This window comes from Uloborus diversus, chromosome 7 (assembly GCF_026930045.1).
Source record: "Uloborus diversus isolate 005 chromosome 7, Udiv.v.3.1, whole genome shotgun sequence".
Lineage (NCBI taxonomy): Eukaryota > Metazoa > Arthropoda > Arachnida > Araneae > Uloboridae > Uloborus > Uloborus diversus.
In genome coordinates, this window is record NC_072737.1 from 4,060,199 (window position 1) to 4,085,175 (window position 24,977).

The 24,977-nt window shown below is 36.8% G+C and overlaps 1 protein-coding gene across 1 annotated transcript in view; it reads left to right on the forward strand.

The window, feature by feature from the left end:
- Positions 1-24,977, forward strand: part of LOC129226182 (ras-specific guanine nucleotide-releasing factor 2-like) — a 144,388-nt gene that overhangs the window by 110,674 nt on the left and 8,737 nt on the right. The window contains exons 17-23 of the mRNA XM_054860782.1: positions 1,573-1,759; positions 3,553-3,671; positions 9,217-9,332; positions 12,332-12,511; positions 18,783-18,880; positions 21,139-21,223; positions 22,973-23,170. Of these exons, the coding sequence (XP_054716757.1) occupies positions 1,573-1,759; positions 3,553-3,671; positions 9,217-9,332; positions 12,332-12,511; positions 18,783-18,880; positions 21,139-21,223; positions 22,973-23,170 (983 nt within the window). The remainder of the gene's footprint in view (positions 1-1,572; positions 1,760-3,552; positions 3,672-9,216; positions 9,333-12,331; positions 12,512-18,782; positions 18,881-21,138; positions 21,224-22,972; positions 23,171-24,977) is intronic.

Consider the following 24,977-nt stretch of genomic DNA (forward strand, 5'->3'; position numbering starts at 1 on the left):
AGTAACTCATCTAATGTTATTTAGAGTAGTTTCAGTTTGTTTTCTCAACACCAAGTGTAGAAGAAGCATTGGATACTCAATTAGGCAACAAGAGGGTTGGAAATTCAGGGCCTACTTTTTAGCCTTCCTATTTGACTCAATGGGACATTTTTCTGGGTACTCGTCTTGCATACGTTGAGAAAATTCAGGACATAAACCATCTGGTGCAAAGGATAATCACTTATGTGGCGAACAACACCCCCAGACATGCAGGCCAGAACTTCGGATAGAGCTCATTACCATTTGAATGCGTACAGTTCCAAAAACAGGTTACACATTGAAATATATTAAAATCTTGATAAATGAACCTTTAAGTACAAATGCCGATAATATTTACTGAATTTTATAATAGTATTAAAAAATTTTTACTTTAGAAGTGCGTACTTCTTTCATGCACACTTGAAACTTTGAACTGATTTATTCTCAGATACTTCAATCCGTACAAAACGCGTATTAAACTATGGGCTAGATTCCTACGCGTTCCGTAACTGCTATTTATTGTCTAAATTAATACATTTTTTTTAAATAAAAACCCCAGGGGCTATGAATGTTTTAGCTTTCTAAAGATGTTATACTTTTTAGTAGAAGTTAAAAAAAAAACTGGGGTATTTAATTTCAATCGAAAAACCAAAGATGTCAAGGACTTAAAGATCAAACTTATGCACTATATCAGTACTAACTAATCGTACGGTTTTCTTACTTTTATCAACGTTTTTCTTTTCTTTTTTGAAAAGAAAAAATCTTAGTGAGTGATTTTCTTAATACAGGGCTGGAGGGAGGTTAACTTCTTCCGGTAGCAAGCACGAATAATTCATCTCATAGTTAACCTGGGGGTTTTAATTCGTAAGTGAATATTGTGTATTTAAGTATACGAGTTAAGAGTCAGCAGCAAAAAAAAATATATATTAATAAAAAAAATTTAAGTTTCAAGGAATAATTTAATTGATGTTCCTAAATGCTTCTAAACTCATTAAGGTATTTTTAAGTTCGTTTTCAAGTAATCAATAATGATAACTCAAACAAAGGGCATCTTTAAAAATAATATTTATTAAAATTTTAATGATTTTAAAAGAAAGGGGGCGGGGAATCTATTAAGAATTTTAAAGAAATATTTACATTTTCTTCCAAATATTTAGTCCCTTAAGCTAAAGCACTGATGTTCTGTAGCACTTATGTTTTTATAATTCTTAAATAGTTACACATTTAAGAATTATACAATAATACACATTTTGTAAATATACACAAAGTATTTAAAAATGGAATCATTGATTCAAAAGACGATTTTTGTGGACAAGTGCAGAAATTACAAAAAAGGGACAGAACAGACGATAAACTGGAAAAATGTTTAGAAACAATTTTGCTTTGTTTTACGATATTATATTATTTACTAAGATATGTGTATATATTACTGTGAAAGACCTTAATTGGAGAATGTCAACATCCACCTGTGCTTCGCTGGAATATTTTGTGTGCGCCTGGGTAAATATCTGATATTTTTATCATTGCTTTGAGACGTCCATTGTTTCGTTCCAGCGGGCAGCAAGCGGGGCAGCAGTGACACGGAGGGGAGCACGAGCCAGTCGACGACTCCGCGGAGCAGCATCCAGACGGAGTCGACATTCATCTCGACTCCGCGGAGCAGCATCCTCTACCCGGACTCGCCCCAGCACAGCAGTAAAGCCGGAGTGGTGGTCACCTCGTCCAGGGCCTCTACGAGACGGTCAGCACTCTCCTCTCTTAACTGGCTTCACAGCGGCCGCCACGCATATAAACAACCTTTACTCTGCTAGAGACCTTGCAATAGTTTTGGGACTTCTGATTGGTTAGCTGGCGCAAATAGGTCGTCCATGTTTTTCTTCCCTATCCAACACCTTTGAACAAATTTCATTTTTCAGAAGTTCTGAGTTCAAGTTGGAATGTTTTTCATTTTTCTTCTTCGAATAATGTCTATCTTGTTTCGAAAGGAAACAATTAGAGCAAGTAAAGTATACTATAAATTAGGTCGATTACGGTTTTTCTCGACAGCAAATCAGGAGTCTCCAAATTTTTACATGATCCCTAGCAAAGTAAAGGTTGGTTATATGCGACGGCGACGAGAACGCTGTCGCGCTACGTATTTTTACACCAAAATAGCGCTGGGGTTTTTTTTCCCGATGCATGTTGGAATAGAAATAGCAGCATATTGTATTTTGGTATGTGCTACGAGACGGTTAGCAGTCTTCCCTCCTTAACTAGCTTCACAGCGGTCGCGACGGCAACGAGATCGGTGTCGCTCTATATATATTTTTAAACTAAAAGAGTGCTGTTTAATTGGGGGGAGGGGGACGCACATTGGAACAGATATAGCGTTGCATAGAAATTGCATTTTGCATAATCAGTTTCGTGTAGTTTACTGTTTGATTTATAATAAGTAATTTTGGAAACCGATAGCAATGTTAAAAGATTACTAATTAATTACAACCATGGCTTTCAAATCACGTTAGCCTACTTTCCAGGTGAAAGCGCAGGGCAGTGATGTTCCCATCTATTTTTCTGAGGGTATACTCCCAGTAATTCATTACGCACAATATGTGTATGCGATCATTTACGTAATATGTCACAATATGATTTTTTTTTAAGTTTGAGGGTATACGCTATATGTTTTAGAAAATGGTTGAGAGTATACGGCGTATATAGAGTTATACTCTATGGGAACACCACTGGCGCAGAAGCGCATTTTCCCTTCTATTTGGGCAATCTCCTTGCATCCTTTGAAATAATTGGACTTCTTCTTAACTCTAGCTAATATTTATTTAGTTTCGTTCATACGGTTTGGAACTTTTTTTTGTAACTGACGCTATTAGTTTTAAAATTAAGTAAAATAAAATAAAAATATAAATTTCGAACTCAAGGTTAAATTTTACATTATTGGGGAAAATTTTCTCTAAACCATCTCTGAATCACGTTCACGTTATAGAATTATGGTTTTACTGATACTGTGAATAAAAATTCTGAAACTAAACTTTATGTAAAATGATGACTTTCGGAACAAGTTAATAATTGGTTGCAGTTCCTGATTGCAAACTTTAATTTCTCAGAAACTAATTGTTGAAATTTTAATTTTATTCTGTCGTAATGTATTAACTGTTTGATTTGCTTAACCGTATGTAAATTTCCGTAGCCTAAGAAGGTATTTAAGCAGTCGACTGTATCCACGTGTATGTGGTTCAATGTGTCGATTTTGTCTGTTTAACATGTTCTGTAAATACTTTTATTTTACGTTAATTCTTGAGTATAAGAATAAATATATTTTAACTTAATATGATAGCTATCCCTCAGTCTCTAACCACACCAGGCAATGGCACTGTGTACATAACTCTGCTACTTATCGGAATAGACTCAGTCAATCACGAATCGGATATCCTTTGAAAGATAGGCATACATTTTTGTATAATATAAATTTTTTTGATGAAACGAACTTTTCTTCAGAGTCCTTTCCTGTTCTGGTGTCTGAAAGGTGGTTTTTGTTTTTAGGTCGAGCACCGCATCAGCTGCGGCCGCGTTCGCAGTGGCGACTGCGGGGTCGAGCAACCCTCCGGAACCTCTAGTGTCACAGCCGCAATCCAGGGCCGGGAGCAGGCTGCCCAGCGCTGGTGAGTCGTCACTCTAAATAAATGTATACATCCCTCTCTATACGTAAATAAATAAGAGGCACCCGCACGGCTTTGCCCGTAGTAGAAAATTAAAAGGTCTTTTGATTCGATCGTATATTTACAAATGATGTTCCGTGAATTTCTCGCCAATTGGCTTGCCCATGTTAGTTTCACGTTATGATAACTTGGTCATTTACTCGTCCATCTTATGATAATTTTGCTCGGGAAAATGTTCTTAACATTGGAATAGAAAAAGAACCAATCGAATTTTCGAAATATCTCTTCAAGGTGCTCACCTCCATGCTACAAAAAATTGAACCATGAAAATACCATGAAATTTGTGCCAAATTTCATGAAAATCGGCCGAACGGTCTAGGCGCTATGTGCGTCACAGAGATCCTGACAGTGATCCAGACATCCAGAGAGAGAGATTTTCAGCTTTATTATTAGTAAAGATAAAGGAGATAAGTACAACTACAAACTATTTCAGAAAAACGTGGACAAAATCACATGGCAGATTAATCATGCAACTAAGGATCAAAACTTGCATAGGAACATCTACGAGTGTTGATTTAAAATTTACATCGTTGGAAAGAAAAACGTTTCTCTATTTTTATACAAAATCGCCATCTTTTTTTTTTTTTTTTGTGCATTATTGTCGATCTTCTGTACTGAGTGTCACAGAATTCCACCGCCAGAGTGGGACATGAAAGTCAATTGCAGTCCGGATCTCGAGTCTAGTGATTACTGTCTAACGACGGATTGTATGGAAAGGCAAACATCCGGTTTACACGCGGAAATGGAAGCATCTATTAGTTTTCAGGGATGTCAGATTTTGCAGATGTATGTCAGCCTCTAAATTAAGCAGAGTCTCATTCAAATGAGCGCATAAAACTTTTATTTTCCCCCTCATTCAGATGGAGTCGCCTTAATTGGATGTTTGCCAATTCCATACAATCCGTTGTCAAACAGTACCACTTGTTTCCTAAGTTTAAGGGACCCTTTGATGGCCAACGTTTCCAGAGCGACGACGAAGTCAAAAAAGGGGTGAAACGCTTCCTCAAGGGTTGGCGGTGGAATTCTGTGACACTCGATGCAGAAAATGGACAGAAAAAGATGCAGAGAAAAAGATGGCGATTATGTATAAAAATAGAAATACGTTTTTTGTTTCCAACAATGTAAATTTCAATGAGAACAGACAGTGCTGTATGTTTGTAAAACTGATGGGAAACTTACTTTTGGATCGACCCTTGCTGTTGCGAACTTTATGCTGACGCGCTACATGCACACAAAGCCAGATTCTAATCGATGCAAAACAAGTTACAAAATCATTACACAAAGACGATTTTACACAACATTTTAGTTTTCAAGAAAGTTTTAAGGCAGTTGTTGGAATTTGTGGCCTGTAGCTGCAATACATGCGCTGCAATGACAAAGCACTCACTGTCGCAAAGATGAGCCACTTTGACAAACTTTCATCGATCGTTTCGCCTTTGTTGCGACGCGTGTATTAGAGCTGCTATAGGCCGTAAATTTTAACAGTTGCTCTAAACATTTCTTTAAAAGTAAAATGTTGTGTAAAATCGTCTTTGTGTAATGAGTTTGCGACCTGTTTTGCATCCATCAATTCCTGACTTAGCGTGCATGCAGCACGTCAGCATTGCGTATGTGACCCTCCGTTCCTCTGCGATTTTTTATCCTTTGTAATACGACTGATCTATCATGTTATTTTTTTGAGCAATCACGATTGCTTATTGTTCTCATTTGACTGTTTTGATGTCCTTTGATTTTATTTTCCCACCGCCACCCTCTGCAGCATCACCGTCCACCGGGTCCTCACGATGCTGCACCTCTAGCGAAAACCATCTCCAGGTTGCATCCATGTCCTACACACGCGCATACATACGCAACTACACACACACACACACGCTCGCACACGCACACAAACACATGCACACATACACATACACAAAAACATACACACATACACACACTCGTGATTGCAAAAAACATAATTTGAATTCAAGATGTCAAAATTCAAATTAATTTTAATTTTTCCACGTTGTTTTGAATCATCCTATATATAAACAAGAAGGATTGAAAATTATTTTTAAACCAAAATCTCAAAACATCCAGGGGACTCCCCATGGGCAGAGATAGAGCCGCTGTATAGATAGGCCGGCGCATCAGCTTAAGTTTAGCCTTTTTGGATCGGATTTTTCACTGTTGCGCTGCTAGGGTTACCACAGCAAAGTTTCCGGTTTCGCCAAATTTGCCGAAAATCCTAATTTATTTAATAAACAATTCACGTGCCGCTAATAATTGATCGCAGTGAACAGTCACCAAACGCGATAACTTGCCAGAAAAGGCAACCACTCAAACACGCGCTCTCCAAAAAGGCTGATAAGCTGATGCGCCAGCTCGTATATATAGGGGCCTTAGGCAGAGAGAAACATGAGATGTTTCGTGAATTCTTCAAGCTAAATTGCCTAAAAACGTAGCACTAGTACCCCGACAATTCCATAAGTCAAACAAAGGGGATACCGGAAGTTAAATACAAATTCAAAATTCAAAATACAAGCATGGTACAAGTTAATTAGAACAATTTCAAAACAAATTTCGAAACAGAACAATTGAACTCAATTGAAATGGGGGAAAAATATGAAACATGAGATTTACAGGATAACGGTTTTCAGTTAGGGCTGTAGTTAAATTATTTATTGCTGTTTCCAGATTTGTTTTATTGCTGCAATTTTCTGTCATCTAATAATTTGCGATATAACAACTATTCTGAACACTTTTTTTGCTAACACAGCTGTGAAAATGAATTAATGGGAAAACTTTAAAATCATAATCAGCACGTTTGTCATCCAAAGCAATACTGGGACCATTTTTACTTAGTTGAAAGTTAAGATCCAGGAAATTAACTGAATCATCACTATTGGTCTGTTTTAGCAGAAGTTCATTACGGTATATTTCTTTATATAAATTTGTGAAAAATCTGTGTTGTTAAAAATGATATTGTCAGCTATATATCTAAAAGCTTCGGTACTTTTGTTTGTTCAAAAAATAAGAGTCGAAATAATGCAAGAAAATACTGGCAAATGCACCAGAAAAGAATGTATCCATTGGGATTCCATTGATCTGTTTAGGTTAATTAATGAATAACGTAATATTATTGACAATAAAAAAAAAATAGCTGGTCTTCGACCAATCGCAAGTTACGTACCTTCAATTTTTTTATTTTAAGCCTGGCTACGCTATGCCGCTTCACCACTGCTTCGCCGATACTGATTGAAACTCGAGGGTATTCGGATAAATACGACATAGGTATGCATTGCCGCTTGCACACCCTGTGACGGCATACGAATGCCTAGCTGCTTTGGGTGGCATACCCGCTTTGGGCCACCCTCCCCTACGTAATATACCAATCACGTTGAAGGGTTTGTAACCTATCAAGCGTCAATTTAAATTGTACAGTAATTGTGTCATAGGGAAAATATTTTTCCCTATGGTTGTATTTAAAATCTTACGAAAGGTGTTATATAATTCAAGGTATATATAACTTTGAAGTTATAATTAAATTCCATCAGACACAGAAAAATTCGCTCATTCTTTTTAATACTAATATTTTGAAATTGCAAGTATGACATCACTACTAAAATGGCAAAAAAAAAAATGTCCAGGTTTGTAATTAATATCTTTAATCAGATACACACACAAATACATACGTCAGACTAATAACTCCCTTCTTTGCTGTGCCGGGGTTAAAAATAGGTTGGCTTAGCCGATGAACAACGAAAATATACAGAGTGGTTATAAAATAGCGTGAGGTGTTCAGAGTTCTCTAGTGAGTGAAGTAGTGGACGAAACATTGCCAGATTTCATAGGCATACACAGACCATGGGATTTCGATTTCTGAAATAAAAAAAAAAAATAGTACCAAAAATTGCCACCAGGGGAAATTTTGGCGTTGAAAAGGTGTATTGCTGTGACTATTGAAGGATTGAATGCTAACTGATAAAATATGAATCAACTTTATTCACAAAATATGATTTTTCACCAACAAAGTGAGGTTCAGTATGTCCAGCATCGAGATTTTCCAGGTGCTGCATACAATGCACAATATTTTCCAGACCTCTGGGGGGGGGGGTAATTTCGCCTAGCTGTAACATTTTTCTAGTTTTGAAAGTTGAGATATCGGGAACATGTCGTATAGATACACAACGCCGTTACGAAATCCCCATGGTTAAAAATCACAAGGGGAAAGATTGGGCGACCACGGTCTCCATACCGTAGGAAAAGCATGTAATAAAAATGCTATCAAAGAAATGTTGCCGGCATACTCTCAGTACCTAAAGCCCAACATGGAGTGGTGCATCATCTTACATGAATATTGTTCAGAAAGAAATCCTTGCCACCGCGCCCAAAATTTCTTCCTGACGACTTTTGGTAAAATTCTTCTTTTGTTGCAAATTTAAATTTCTTGTTGCTTTTATTGAACCTCATTCGTAAGCAACAATTATTTGTAGCAAAAAACTTTTTGTGTGCTTTTAATTGGCATTATTTGGCATTTAGTTCTTCAGTATTCGCAAGTAATACACTTTCACAGCACTAACCTTACCCTGGTGGTGACTTTTAGTACTATTTTTTTTATTGGTGAAATCAAAATCACACGGTCGCTACACTGTAAAAAAAAATCCGTAAAATTTACAGAAAAAAACTGTCAGCCAGGACGCCAGTTTTCTTTCGTTTATTTTACAGAAATCTTCCGTATTTTTATTATTTATTCAAGCTGATTTATTATTTTATGAAGATTAAAATATGATACTATACTTTCATAAATCCATTTCAATATTTACTATACTACTACGAAATACATGTATACAAAGGTAAATTTCCGAATATGCCTCTGTAACAGATGACAAAAAAACATAATAATAAAATATTGATTAGGATGCAATGAAATGGAAGTTGCAAACGATTTAAGGCTTACTCTCGCTTTAAATAAATACAAGATCAAAAATTCGAGCACGAGAACCAAAATCCAAACACGCGCTCGAAATTTCGAAGATTCGAAGAAAAACAAAGTATTATCGGTTACAGATTCAAAAAAACAGAGAAATCCAGTATTTTATTACGAACAGTTTTTTTCTGTAAAAAATACGGATAACTTCTTCAAAATTTCAGTTTTTTTTTTTTTTTTTTTTTTACAGTCTATGTACGCCCATGAAATTTGCCAATGCTTCGTCCAATACTTGACTTACTAGAAGGCTCTGAACACCTCACGTTATTTTATAACCACCCTGTATGTCTTCGCCTCACAGCAACAGTAAGACTTTTAATCCCAGGAATAACAGTAAGATATCCTACTGTTGCTTTGAGGCGACAAATAGATAATTTGCAAAATATTTCCAAGATTCAGATTTATCTCGCATTAACTTTATTTTTTACACATTTCTTTTTCTTTTTTTTATATTTGTTTCACAGTAAACTGAAAATAATAATCTCTTGCGAGTTTCTGATTTGTTTCTTTGTGTTGCAGTGGGGGCCGATCTCAAAATCCCCAATGCCAAACAGAAACGCGAGTCCATGATAACGACCGCCGCCACAATGAGGGTGCTGAACGTACTGCGTCACTGGGTCTCCAAACACTCACAGGTAAGAAACACTTTCCCCTGAAAGGGTACTGTCTGTCTTTCACGAGGAAAGCTCCCGCCGTCAAGTCTGAGCCCGTCTACTGTCATAGAAACGGACTTCAGCAGGAAGGTTTTTTGGCGCTATTTCGTCACTCGTCTGCTCGCCTTTGTGCAGTCGTGCGGGTTTTTCCAACATTAAGCTTCCCTTGGAAAAATGAGACGCACCTCGTTGCTATAGCAGTAAACAGGTGCAGACATTTCGACGGGGGCTTTTCTCGTGATGGTCGGATAGTATCTAGCGATGCTATTAGCATGCAACTGCCGAAATATCAGATTGTCCTTAAGTCTTGGTTTCCTAGGAGCGAACACGCCGATCGTTGGCGTCGCTCCTCGCCGTGGAGAAAACTTGATTCTTCTGCGCATGCGCGCCCGAGCTAAATCGACCTCATGAATGGCCACGCCGGAATCCACTTGACTTTGATTTCATCGTCACGGCGAGGAGCGACGTCGAAGATCGGCGATTCACTCCTAGGAAACCAGGGCTTTAGCCTGATCAAGTCCAGGCAGTGGCGGCGATCCAGGAGGGGGCGAGGAGGGCTGCAACCCCTCCCGCCTGCCCACTTTTTATGGCTCTTTTATTTATTTTATTTTCCAATTTAGGAACCAAAACTAGAAATTATGAAAAAAGCAGAAGTGTTAAAACTTTCAGATCATAGTTATTTGTTTTCCTTTGTACATCTGTTTACGAAACAATATATAGCACAAGCAGTGGCTTTTAGTTTATGTATTTATTGTTTAAATATTAGTAAATCAATTGTTTAACTAAAACAAACCTTACTTGCAGTGCTTGTGACGTCTCAAAATACTTTGGGGGAAATAATGTAAGTCTAATTCACGTCTAAGTGTTTTTTTTTTTTTTTAGGAAAGTAATTGTGTACATAATTAATCAAAATCTTAAGAAAACGTTAGTTAAGCTGCTAGATTTGCATTAATTACCACTCATACATTCTCAAAACCAGCCTTAGCAAAATTCTTTATATTTTTTTTCTTTCCTTTTTTTGCTCCCCCCCCCCTCCTTCTCTCCCCCAATCGCCGCCTTTGAGTGCAATTCACCCCTATCATCCACTAGACGTTGCTTAGCTGGTTGCTCTAGAGCTCCCCTAAAGACAAGTCTCCCCATTTTTTATACAACACTGTAAAAACGATTCAGGAACGTTTCTGGAAAATAATGGGCTGCTGATGTGCCCAATATCTTTCAAGGAATCTTGCAAAAAAAGACCAGGAACGTTTTCCGCCAAAAGTCAGAAACCTTCCTGAAATTATTCAGGAAGCTTCCTGAAATAGTCAGAAATCTTCCCGTTTAAAACCAGTCGTGTTTCAGGATCTATAGAGTAAACTTAAGTATAAAATAATAGCTTGGCACTTTCCTAATTTATCAAGGAAGTTCCATAAGCAGTATTGCATATATGGCCAAAGCTAAGATAGAACTGCAAGTATCAAGAATTTCACTCGCCAGCAATATTTGCAAAGCTACGTAGTCTATAGACTGATTTGATCCCTTTGGACAATTTAACAGCCTGTACGGACCGCAATCGAACTGAAGCCGATACATTTTACAAATACGCTCAGTTCATCTTTAAACTGGGAGCTAAAAATATTTTTCACAGTGAGAAGTCTGCATTCGTGCGATTTGTAGCAATTCAGGAAACTTTATGTCAATGATACTTGATTTTTCCTGGAGGTGGATAAAAACCATTGAAATCCCGAAACGTTACTCGGAAATACTCAGTAACGTTTCGGATTTTTTTTTTTTTTTTTGCAGTGAGATCCGGAGCAGACTAGCCCTTGGTCCAGCACATCCTGTGTTTGAGATGGAAATTTGGTGGACTTTGATGATAAAACATATTTAACTTGTCCCAGTCCCCATTAACGAACACAAAACCTTACCCCGATTGTACATTAACTTAAAAATAAAAAACATTTTCGGAAAATGGGGCCTTTATGTCACACGATGTTCGCATCCAGGTGGCCATCCGTGGCACACGCTCTTGAAACATCACTGTAATTTATCGTTGCAGCAGCTGACAATTATCAACCCATCGTGACATCTGAATATGACATTTCAGGGACATCTTCAATAGGTTACAAATAAATGGTTGTAGTGATGTCACAACGATGAAACGTCACCACCTTTGTGCGCTTTGCCCGTGACCTTTATTATGCACAGTGAATTTCTTCGAGTTTTGTCTGTAAGACGGTAATCCTACGTTATGAACAGCAAGTCTATGCGGGGTGTTTTATCTGGTACGAGTGATTATATATATATATATATATATATATATATATATATATATATATATATATATATATATATATATCTTTGCTTGAAACGGTTTACATCCTGAATTTTCTCACCGTAATCATTTCTCCTGACAGAACCAGTAAAGTTGAGCCAAATACGAGCTTCTACAGAGCCCACGTAGAGGAGGTCATGGCACAGACTGCGCTATTAAAATTTTTAGGGGAGGGGGTGTTTTGAGGGGTATTTTAATCTTTTTTAGTGAGGTCTTGCTTTTTGGGGGGAGGGACTTTGTGATATTTAGGGAGATATGCGCCCTTGATCTTAGGTATTTTTTGTTAGTACTTAACGTAACTACCATATTGAATCCATTTCATTCATCGGTTCTTAGAATTTAAAGTAAGTAATGAGAATACTTGGGATGGGAGAATGTCAGATGGCCACTACTGAAAATTTCAGATTTTGGAGTAACCACTGATGGATCAAATTTGAGGGTTGGGGAAAAAAATGGATAAAAGTTGAACCCATTGAAATTCTGGCATTTTCAGGAATTGGGAAGGGGCCATAAAACATATACAGTTTGAAAATGTACTTCACTGTGGCCAGTGCTAGTGCGTTTTACACTTTGAAGTGACCACTACTGGTTACTTCAAGGTACCTTACCAAGGTGTACCTTATATGCTATTAGTGGACAGTTATTGACGCGTGATCCGTTGTTGCAGGACTTCGACAACGACCCGAAGCTCTTGCAGCTGACGACGGACTTCCTGGAGGAACTGGTCCACAACAACACGCTTCTTCCCGCGGAGACGAAGGCCGCCTCCCAACTCTTGCAGATGATCTCCAAGCAGGACGACGAGAAGATGCTCGTCGACCTCGACCTCCTGCTGGCCACGCCCATGGTAACGCTAAGCCCCGCCCTCACTCGATTCTCTCTTATTTCAATTGAAGGGTTTGCAGTAACAAAGAGTTAACTCCATTTTTTGGCCGTTTGGTTCAACAAGGAGCTATCTCCGGTTGATAGTTCTCAAATTTGTTTGGTTCAACAAGGAGTTATCTCCGGTTGATAGTTCACAAGTTCGTTTGATTCAACAAGGAGTTATCTTCGGTTGATAGTTCTCAAGTTATTCGCTAGATTGAATTAGCTGCATCATTCGCTTGAGGCAACATGCAGTGCAACTCCAGGAGATTTCCCAACACTCAAAAAATGGAGTTAACTCTTTGTTGCTGCAAACCCTTCATTTGTACGCACACTGTAGATTGTTGTTGTTCCATTAGCCGCTTTCTCATGAGACTTTCGTACCTCGCAAATTCCCACTGCTGCTCCAGAAAAAACCGGTTGGAAAAGTCAACGTTTACAAGTTAAAAGAAGTTGCACCGAAGAAAGTGGTTTCAGCCAGCATCTTTAGCGGCTATACGCAGCAAGTAAAATAAAATTATTTCGGTGAATGCACTCTGGGTAATAATCCCAGAACGTACTCTGGGAGGAAGCAGAGGAGAGAAAGATCCACATTTACCCGGGAAACCGGAATGCGGTTAAAAGTAGGTTTTCTTTCCAGGGTAGAAAAGCTCCTTGTGAACGGAATTGTTTTGAATGGGATAAAAAGAAAACACACATGTGAACGGTTTAATTATTATATTTAAATGTATTGAACATACTGTTTCAGGCTTGGAGTAATCGCCGATTACGTAATCGTAATCTGAGTAGTCGATTACGTTTTTGTGTAATCATAATCGTAATCTATCGATGGGATACTTCCATAATCGTAATCGAAATCATGATCAGGCCTTTCATGAGTGATCGAACTGTAATCTTAGTAAAATAAATCGCAATCTAACCTTGTAATCGTGTAATCTTGACTTTCTGAAAGTGAAAATATTTAAGCCGCTCTTTTACTATTGTATGGAAAGATAACATAGTTCAATAGTAACATAGAAAACGACTTCAAGCTATTTAGTGCTCATCTCTGTTTGCAAATCAGAGTCATAAACCGAGACCTATCTTAAGTGTTTACTGCAATTAATACTCTGTGGACGCCTTTGACAGGAACGTCACAGGGCCTCTTGGGAACGTCTTCCCAAATCCTTACAATAGGTCGTTCATCAGTTTCCCATTTCATCTGTCAATGTTAGGCAAACACGCGTAGCACATTGCCGCTTCAAAATCGTATTTTAGCAGAAAAAGTGCAATGATATCAAAAGTACAACTAAGTTTCGCGCAACAAAAACTTTTGGTTTTTTTATATATACTTTCATGAGAAAGTGGTGAACGACTGAAAAGATTTTACCAAAAGAAAACCGTATTTGCATTTGTGTTTCAGTGATTCTTTAAACACCCTAATGTATGTATTGCGTTTGTTTTTTTTTTTTTTTTTTTTTTGCTACGTGACATCTTATCTAAACCCTCGTAAATAAGATTTTTTTTTGCATGTTTTCAAAATAATTTCTTATCTAAACCCTGGTAAATAAGATTTTTTTTTTGCATGTTTTCAAAATAATTTCTCATTTTGTTTCATCAACATATTTTCATGTTAAATGTATGTTTTTACATGTTTACAAATGATATTATCTCTAGTTAATAAATAAGTTTGCATTGATAGATTTTGTAAGTGTTTACGTTTTATTGTATCAATGAATTATTTTAATAAAAATTTTGAAATTTAATTATATTTTTATGCTACTTTTTTAAGTAAGAATAACTACACTTCACTGCTGCTGTCATTTATGCATAAAAAAAAATAAAATAAATTTAAAAAAAAAAGAGGTTTTATGACTAAAGAGTGGAAATCATAGCAAAACATGTTATGCCCAATCTTATTTTATGAGTGTTAAGTTGAAACCTTTTAGCACTTGGAAAAGTGCAATTTCTTTAGTAAGTGATTGATTCAAGAATGAAATCAAAGCATATGCAAATAGCTTATGAAATGATCATAAAGTTGATCCTGTAGAGTTATGGGGGGTCTAACACTCATATGTATCCTTTTGCTAAAAATAATATTACCCAAGTATTTTTTTAATTTATGCGTCATCTGGTTCAGTTCAACTTTTGTTTAGCTTTGCTAGAATTGTTTTCACTTCTCAATGAATTAGAAAGAAAACAGACATCTTTAAAGTATTAATTACACTTAAATGCATTTAATGCCTTTTTTTTAATTTTCAACTGTTTAGTTCTGTATCTTTATTTACACTTTCTGCATATTTTATTACATTGTAGTTTTTCCGCATGAAGAACCATACGAGGTTCTTTTTTTATTTTAGTAGCAGCGTATTAAATTAACCGATGTTATGTTAAATAGTTGAGAATACAATGCTGAAATATACCACACAAGTTTCAGAAATTATAAGCTCTAAAATGTTGAGCAGTTTAGCAGTAAGTCATTGCCCTTAAGCCTGGGCTAAGGCAGAACTACCGCAATGGCAAAATATTAATGAACAGCTGAGTCAAAAACAATATGCACTGTGTATACATTTGAAAAAGAGTGTGCCTATATCTGTATACAATGTAGAGTCATTGTAGCGTTGAGTAATGTACGCAGTTTAAATTATCTAGATGTTTTTAATCAGTGGTTGGAAGTAGCGCGCTACAAGTAGCGACGCTACTGTAGTAGCTACATTTTTGAGTAGTTTGTAGTGTAGCGGACTACTTTTTTAAAAAAGTAGTGTAGTGAGTAGTTAACTACAAAAAAAATAGTAGTTTGTAGCGATTTCTGGAAACTACTTTGAAATAAATTTTAAAAAATAAATAAATAAAGGTTCAAACGAATTTGACTGGCACAAATTTTATACAAGTACATCAGCGGAGGCAATGAGAAACAAGACTCATAAAAATACGAGCTGACCTCAGGCATTTCATTTTTACATCATACGTTATATCTGTTTGACGCCATTAGTTTGTTTGCCGTCGTAATTTTCATATTTCACCAATATTTATATTGAAAAATGCATTTATTTTCGCAAAAATGAAGGTTTTGGTGATTTTGCGAGTTGAAAGTTTAGTGAATTTTATATGAACAGACCAAAGATTGAAAAACAAAAATATTTTAGCGAGGCTTAAATTTTCGATAGTATTCACCAAATAAAAAGAAGCTACTGAAAATGTTATAGAAAAGGATGAAATTTAACTGTTCTGGAGGACTTACAATACTTACGAGCATTAGAGTGTTTGAGAGTATGATAACGGATATTTTTTTAGTGTCTTCTGATGAGCTAATTTATCATTTTTTTTTTTTGTTCAATCCTCTTACGGTGTGTGTGTATATTAAAGTGTCCCCCCCCCAAAAAAAAATAGAAAGTTGAATTTTCAAGTCGCACACTCTCTTACATTTTATCCTTTTTCGTCAAAAAAAAAAAAAATCATTTAATTTGAACAACAGCAACAAGTGCCGATTATATCTGAAAGTGTGAACCAGCGCTTATGTAATGCTAAGCCAAATTAAAATAAAATGTTTTTTTTAGAAACTCAAAATTTCTGTTGATAAAACGCTGCTTCTATACCCCACATATGCACCACAAAAACATTTATTAAAATTAAAAACTATTTAGATATCCCACACGTGGCCTAACATTTATAATTTTCTTGAAAAAAATAAGTTTTTGGTACATATTTTCAGAAATGTAAGATTTTACGAAATTATCAGCTGAAAAATATAAACGGTAAAGTAGAAAAGTAGGTAATTAGCGTTAAATAGAAATTCTTGTCTTCCTGCATTTTTTAAGTCTCCCACATAGTACTCAAATATATGGATTTTTTCCAGGTTGAGTTAAAGTTCTCATTTAAAATATATTATTTTTTTATTATTCGTTTGTTGTTGATCTGTAAATGTGTTCGCCAGTAATTTTTTAACTTGATATTCTATTTAAATTTATATGTAATTTTTTAAAAGATAACTGAAAAAAAAATCAATTTTTTAAATAAAATTATAAATTTTAGGTCAAGTATGGCATATCTAAATGTTTTTTAATTTGAATAAATCTTCTTGTGGTTCATGTGGGGTGTTGGATACAGGGGCAACGTTTTATCAACAAAAATTTCGAGTTTCTAAAAAAAAGTTTTTTTTTTCGATTTGGCCTAGCATACAAGTACTGTTTTACACTTTCAGGTGCAAGTCGGCACGGGTTGCTGTTGTGCAAATTATATGAAACTTTTTTTCACGATTGTTTTGACACAAGAGGAAAAATACAAGAGTGTATGCGACTTGAAAAATTGACTTTCATTGTTTGAGGGACAACCTATTGTGTATGCTTTTTATTTGCTTATTTTTTGGAAAGTAGCGAAGTAGCAACTACATTTTAAAAGTAGTTTGTAGTTGCTACATTTAAAAAAAGTAGTTGTAGCTGTAGTTAACTACTTTTGTAACAAAGTAGTTGTAGTTGTAGTTTGCTACAAAAAAATTGTAGTTTTCCAACCACTGTTTTTAATCTTTCTTATGTTGCTAATTTCCAGCAACAGCACAATAATTCAAAATAAATAAATAAATAAATAATCTTTAAGTTAATACTACACGGTAGTTGGAATTATCTTTTGAAAATTAAATCAAAAACCATAACTTTCAACTATTAAGTTGATGATTCAAATGAGTGATAGATTAACATTATATTTTGAGTCTGTAATTGTAATCAAAATCATAATCGGCATATCACAATCGTAATCGATTACATTTTCTTCGTTGCTGCAATCGTAATTTCGTTTTGTCAGGGGATTATAATCGCAATCGTATTTGTAATCCCCTTTTTTACGTGCTCGTAATCATAATCGTAATCGGTTACATTCCCGCGTAATTGGCTCCAAGCCTGCGTGTTAATCTATAGTTATGAAAATTTCTATGGATGGTCTACGTGTGGCATGTGTCACTCTTGTCGCACGACAAGTATCTATGTGGTACTTTAATTTCTGTCACACTGGAATAGGGTATGTGCTGTTCGTGCTTCAAGCGCTTGTTTGCTTCAGAATGTGTCCTCTATTCCCCCAGGTCTTGCCAGAGTAGGTCGTGGAGAAATGGGAGCGCAAACGCTGCCATTTACGAAATTTCCATGGAAAGAACATTAGAGGGGTGAGATCTGGATATCTTGGTATCCAATACAGCAATGGCATGTCGTTTGCTCCAGCCCTACCAATGTAGCTATTGGGTAGACTTTTCATATGCAACTGCTTTATCCAGGGGTGTGCACAAGGGGGGAGAAGAGACACCTGTGCCTGGGCAAGAGCCTGAAGGAGGCCCGAAGATTTTTAAGAGGAGGGGTGAAATATATGCATGTACCAGGGGTTAATAATACGGAGAGCACCCCCAAGTCATTTGCGACGGGCCTCAAAATTTCTATGTAGGTCCCTGCCTTTATCCATAATTTGATGCCATGCAGTGATTCTGTACGAAATTTGTAGGTATTTAAATTTCTTTGAACTTTTTTTTTTTTTTTTTTTTTGCATAATACAAAACACAGTACGCTCTCGACGCCCCCTCCACCGATCTTTTACGCGGGCGGCACTATTCCGATTAACAAGGCGATTTTGCCACCAAGGAGAGTGTTCCCTGTTCCAACATAGAGCTTGTTCAGAATCGAATAGTTTCGGCTGAATAAACCTGCTGCAAAATTTGCACTTGGGTGTTCGTTTTGTCCCATTTCATTTGAAACAACCCGTTTTTTTTTTAATTGCAGAATGGTCTTTGTAACATAAATACTGTCTAACCACGGATTGTATGGAATTTTCAAACGTCCAGATGAGACGAATCTACCTGAATGACGGGGGAAAATAAAAATTTGATGCATGTATTCCGCTCATTTGAATGAGACTCTGCTTCTGCAAAAGCTGACATCACGAAAAATAATAGCTTTGTCCATTTCTGGCTGTAAAACGGACGTTTGTCTTTCCATACAATCCGTGGTCAGACAGTATAGCAAATCATATCTCAGATCAGAGGTAATTCACAGTAAATCTGTATACTTTTTCTAAATGAAAAGTGGCACCAGTTAAAATAATTCATTTTCACTCTCGTTTAATTGATTTTTTGTTGTTTTTCTTCCAACCATATGCGTGAAGTACTTATTGAGCTGGTGCTTGAACTTTTAAGAATTCTTTTCATACCGTCGACTAATGAGTCGAAGCTATTGTTAACTATGAACGAAGTCATGTTTCTGTCAGAAATTGAGCGTTGGTTCTTGCATTTCTTTTTTCAGACGGCGAGCAAGGAGAATATAGAAACCCTCTCAGCCCTGGAAATCGCCGAAGGGATGACTTACTTGGATCACAAGATATTCATCTCCATCAGGAGCGAGTAAGAAGCGTTTTTCTCACCTTGCGAGGGGAAATGGCTTTCGGAAGACTTTGGGGCATTGGGTGGGCTAACCCATTGAGAAGAGATAAAATGGAGGGAGTCAAGACTTTCATTCATGAAACCAAGACCCCAAGTCACGTGGTAGATTTTAAAGCAAAGCATTGGAGGAAATCAGGGTTCTTTCGCTTATCTCACGCAAAGCGTGCCAACCATTCGTCGTTGTTGAGTCACGTGACTTGGGGGTCTTTGGGTCATTTTCTGCTAAGCCTTTTGAGATTAAACTTGCTTCCTCAATGTTAATTCCTGCCCTAAGGGCTAACCTCATATGACACAATATTCTGCTATTCCATTTCTTCAGAATTAAAGAAATAATCTAGGACTACTGATCGAATGGAAGCATATCTCTTTTAAAGGGATGTGAAAGAAATAAAGAATTTGACTAGCAGCAAAATATTTGTATTATATTTTCTGGGTAGAGAATTAAGCACAAAGGCGTAACAAATTATGTCCCTGAGTAAGAAGTTTTCGTGTAAAAAATCAAGAATATGTCGTCATTTTAATTTTGGATGTCTGCTCTTTCGAAGGTTAAAGTTGATTGTTCCAACTTTTACCAAAAACCTATTACCACCTACCTCTCTTATCGAATTACTTGAACATAAAACTGTTAGATTAAAATTCGGAAATTTCGAACATGTGATCTTCAGAGAGAAAAAGTTTTCGTTCAACAGATTCAATCACGATATGTTTCTTTTTATTTGAAATGAAAATTGTAGGGGACTGGTCGAAGAGTCTAACTTTACCCTTTAATAAACTAGGATTCCTTCCGTTTGGACTTTTAGGGACTATGGGGTATGATTGAAGCCGTATGGAAGTAATAAAAGATACAAAACAACAAGTGGTTAGAAAATCTATATATGTTCCGTTTTGAAAAAATACTCGAAACTGTTTTCTTGCATCTGATAAATGACAGTATTGTAGCAAAATGACAGTATAATTAAAAAGTCAAAATATTTTAACTTCTTTTTTTTTATTATTATTATTTGATCAAAGCATATGTGACTTTTAGAACCAATAAATGAATTTGAAATGTTACCAGAGATACCGAACATCTTTTCTGATCGCATGTATCAATTGCGCGAAACGAATTTATATAACAAGTTCTAAACGAAACAAAAATATTTAGACGTAAGATACACGTTCAAAGAAAGACAGATTTGGAGTAGCAAAATGATATTCTATCTTAGATTCTGTTAAATCGGCGAAATATTTCTTTAGCTCATTTTCCTGATATGCAGCGAGTGCTTTACTCGAGGAAGAGTTTTTTTTTTTTGGCTCAAGGAGTGTCTGCTAAATGTTAAAATTTGGGGTATTCAATATAGGGTAAGATGTTCCCGTGCGTTTAGACTTGACTTTTCAGGATTTAAGAGGAGTGCTATGACGGTGCGTCAAATATGAGGAGAGAGTTTGGTTGACTTCAATTTCAATTATTGGTTTTAGATTTACAGCCTTTTACATGCACTGCACGACTCAATCACAAAATAGAGCTGTAAAAATGTCCTTTAGACAAGTAACATGATCCAATCGAACCAGAAAATTTTTGTTCCAAATTGTAAATTTTTTTACTTGAAAACACCATGCCCCTTTTTTCTGGTTTGTGCAAAATATATACGTATACGTAACAGAAATTATGTAAAATGGCATTTTTAAGGTACAAAAAGCTAAGAATCTCCGGAAGGGAGCCCCATGACTCCTCTTTATGTGTAGGGATTGCATGTTCCTAGACAACCGGTGACGTCTGCCCCCCCCCCCCAAACAAATTTGATCAAGTTGGCGTTTTTGGTTTCTTGCGTTCGAATATGCCATAATTTACCGCCAAGGTCTAAAATTCTGGGGGAAAGTGCAAATAATGCGTAAAAATTTAACACTCGTTCAAAGGGATGTATCACACAAAACTGGCTCTGATGAGCTGAGTTATGACCTTGACAATGCTTGTTGAGAAAATAAGGAGGAGTTTTGGGGGGAAGTTGGCATGGATTTGAGTTGAACTACTTTTGAAAAACTACTGGTAAAGTAACCCTACTCCGCCAATTACCCTTCACCATTGTCTCAGCAAGATGTAATCATTATCAGGTCATGGTTTCAGCTTATCAGAGTCATCCTATACCGTGTTGGAAGCATTATGAGCATGGCATAGATGTTTCGATACTGCTGTAACTGTTGAGTGCAAGCTTATTAATAGAAATGTTTTTCTTTTCCAGAGAATTCCTGGGACAGGCATGGATGAAACCAGAAAAAGCGACCAAAGCGCCAAATATTTTACTTATGACTCGCAGGTTCAACGATGTAAGTTAGCATTTTCTTTAAGTCCTTAACAATTGATGTAGGGCGTTTTACACTTTAGAAAAATTTAGATTCTAAAATATTGGATGCATTTGGGTTTTTTCCAATAATAATTTATCTCTTTCTTATATCAATGTTGCCCTAACGTACATAAAATTTCGTTTCATCCTGGCAACTCCTTCTTGGTTCTTCAAATTTTTTTGTTGTAGTTGGTTTTTGTAGTGTAATTAGTACCAACGTATCTGTTGAATTAGGAGGTAGAAGTCCATTGAATCTCTGTTTACAATATTCACCGATATTCGGTCGACGTCTTACTTCCAATTGATGTTATATTTACTGCTAGATTTTTTACCCTAAATGAATAGTGTAAACTTTAAGCTAGAAATCTTTTCCACAAAATAATGAAATTTTAATAACATGCTACTATCGTTTATGGTCCACGACGTACTTATTATGTAAAATAATTTGGTGCGAGTTTTGTGGAAAGAAAGGTCATTAAATTTAGATTTTTTAATCCAATATGTTCTTTCAAATTTTTGAATTGTGTGATTGTGTGTTGGCGGGTTGTGATACAAGTCGTTTTCCGACTTCTTTGTCTTCTTTTCGATCCTTGGTCCCTTTATCACACCATTTGACGAAGTGGAGGAAGCCAACGGCCTGACAACAAAACAACTTATTTCTAAGAATTTGAATAGTACTGTTATTTTGTCTGACTCGAAGTCTGCAGTTCAAGCTGTTGTCTCTCCGAAGCCTTCTGATTCATGGAGAATTGAGATACAGCATTGTTAATTTAAGTATGTTGCAAACCTTAGGTGAAAAGTTGTTTTTCAGTGGGTTCCGACTCACTGTGGAATACAGTTGTATCTCGATAACTCGAAGATTCCACTATCTCGAAGTTTTCATCGGGTTTCAAATTCTTAAGACTGTTCTTTAAGCTTCTCATAACTTAAACTACCAATAACTCGAACGTTTTAGCCGGTCCCTTGAGACTTCGAGTTGTACAGAGTTGACGGTATTTGGAAATAAAATGGTTGTTTTGCAAAAACGGGAACCAAAATTCTAAAAATTCCTTGGGGTCCTGTCCCTTACTCCACTATAGTTCGTCTTCTAAAATAGATAATGAATTATGACTTTCAATCCAGGCAAGCTCATCAAATGAAAGATAAGAGCTGGAGGTTGGAGGGAATCCCTTCAGGTCATACCAGCTGTCCCAAGAAGATACGCTGTTGTAGCTTTTCGTGTAGAGACCGGACATGGTTGCCTTGCGGGACACTTATTTAGATTCAACGTCTTTTCTTCTCCCAAATTATGAGGGGAAATACATATGACAAATGCTGGAAGATCAGAGAAAACCAACAGGGACTACAGACTGATTGACCGAAACTTTTACTTCTTTTTACATTTTATTCTTTTGCAATTTATAATTTTAGAATTTTTCAATTTCACCTTTTTTCACTTTCTGTAAGTAAATTTTTACATTTTACCTTTTTATAATTTATCTTGATCATTTCACATTTTACGTCCTGATTATTTCTCTTGATGCGTTTGTGCTGAGTTCGTTGTCAATGCGCGCTCCAATCAATGAACATTTCATTGACTGGTTCAAGTGCTACTGCTAAAAATATAATACATGTATGTGTGTAATTCTGACGTATCGGTTACATTCTCAGTTAGAACTTGAATCTCTATTTGACTGTTGTCTATGGAAGAACTTGAATCTCTATTTACAATATTCCCCGACGTCTCCCGCAGGTGAGCAGGCTGGTGGTGTCCGAGATCATGCGTGCCACCATGATGTCCGTGCGGGTGTCCATCATCGAAAAGTGGGCGGCCGTGGCGGACATCTGCCGCTGTCTGCACAACTTCAACGGTGTCCTCCAGATCTGCGCCGCCTTTATGAACAGCTCCGTCTTCAGGCTGAAGAAGACCTGGGAGAAGGTCTCAAAGACGGTGAGTCCTTGATCCACCTCGGAACTCGACAAAAGTAGCCAAGGCCCGATTCTGAAATTTTGAGACCTTTTCTCCAACATAATTTGCTGGATTCCTTTGAATTGCGCAATTGAAGGAAGTTTTGCAGAGTGACAATCGCGCGTCTTTTTGCCATTGCACTAGAATAGCTATATACTGCACTTCCAGGGTAAATAGGTGGTATTCAATCTGTATTTCACTCAAATCATGTACATAAAAATGATAGCTATTTCTCTCGGGTCAGAACCTAAACCTCATTTTTTTTTAAAATAATTTTTGTTAAAACCGTAAAATCCTGATCCGACTTCTTTATTCACCTTTAACTTCAACGGCGTCCACCAGATCTACGCCGCCTTTATGAACAGCTCCGTCTTCAGGCTGAAGAAGACCTGGGAGAAGGTCTCAAAGACGGTGAGTCCTTGATCCACCTCGGAACTCGACAAAAGTAGCCAAGGCCCGATTCTGAAATTTTGAGACCTTTTCTCCAACATAATTTGCTGGATTCCTTTGAATTGCGCAATTGAAGGAAGTTTTGCAGAGTGACAATCGTGCGTCTTTTTGCCATTGCACTAGAATAGCTATATACTGCACTTCCAGGGTAAATAGGTGGTATTCAATCTGTATTTCACTCAAATCATGTACATAAAAATGATAGCTATTTCTCTCGGGTCAGAACCTAAACCTCATTTTTTTTTAAAATAATTTTTGTTAAAACCGTAAAATCCTGATCCGACTTCTTTATTCACCTTTAACTTCAACGGCGTCCACCAGATCTACGCCGCCTTTATGAACAGCTCCGTCTTCAGGCTGAAGAAGACCTGGGAGAAGGTCTCAAAGACGGTGAGTCCTTGATCCACCTCGGAACTCGACAAAAGTAGCCAAGGCCCGATTCTGAAATTTTGAGACCTTTTCTCCAACATAATTTGCTGGATTCCTTTGAATTGCGCAATTGAAGGAAGTTTTGCAGAGTGACAATCGCGCGTCTTTTTGCCATTGCACTAGCATAGCTATATACTGCACTTCCAGGGTAAATAGGTGGTATTCAATCTTAATTTCACTCAAATCATGTACATAGAAATGATAGCTCTTTCACTCGTGCCAGAACCTAAACCTCTTTTTTTTTTTAATGATTTTTGTTAAAACCGCAAAATCCTGATCCGGCTTCTTTATTCACCTTTAACTTCAACGGCGTCCACCAGATCTGCGCCGCCTTTATGAACATCTCCGTCTTCAGGCTGAAGAAGACCTGGGAGAAGGTCTCAAAGACGGTGAGTCCTTTATCCACCTCGACACTCGACAAAAGTTGCCAGGGCCCGATTTTGAAACTTCGGGACAATATTCCCAACATAATCTGCAGGACTTCCTTGAATTGCGCAATTGAAGGAAATTTTGTTGAATGACAATTGCACGTCTTTTTGCCATTACACGTGGATAAGTTCAGCAATCTTATCTACTTGCGGAAGCGCAGCTATAAACTAAACTTCCCGGTTAAGCATGTGATTTCAATCTTTATTTCACTCAAATAGGATAAATACAAATGACAGCTATTTCACATGGGCCATAACTTAAATCTTGATTATTTTTTTTATAATATTTGTTGAAACCGTAAAATCCTGATCCAGCTTCTTTATTCACCTTTAACTTCAACGGCGTCCATCGAACTTGGGCTGCCTTTATAAACATCTGTCCTCAGGCTCAAGAAGACCTGAGGAAAGGTCTCAAAGATGGCGAGTCCTTTATCCACCTACTCTATTCAAAGCATAATCTGCAGGACTCCCTTGAATTTTGC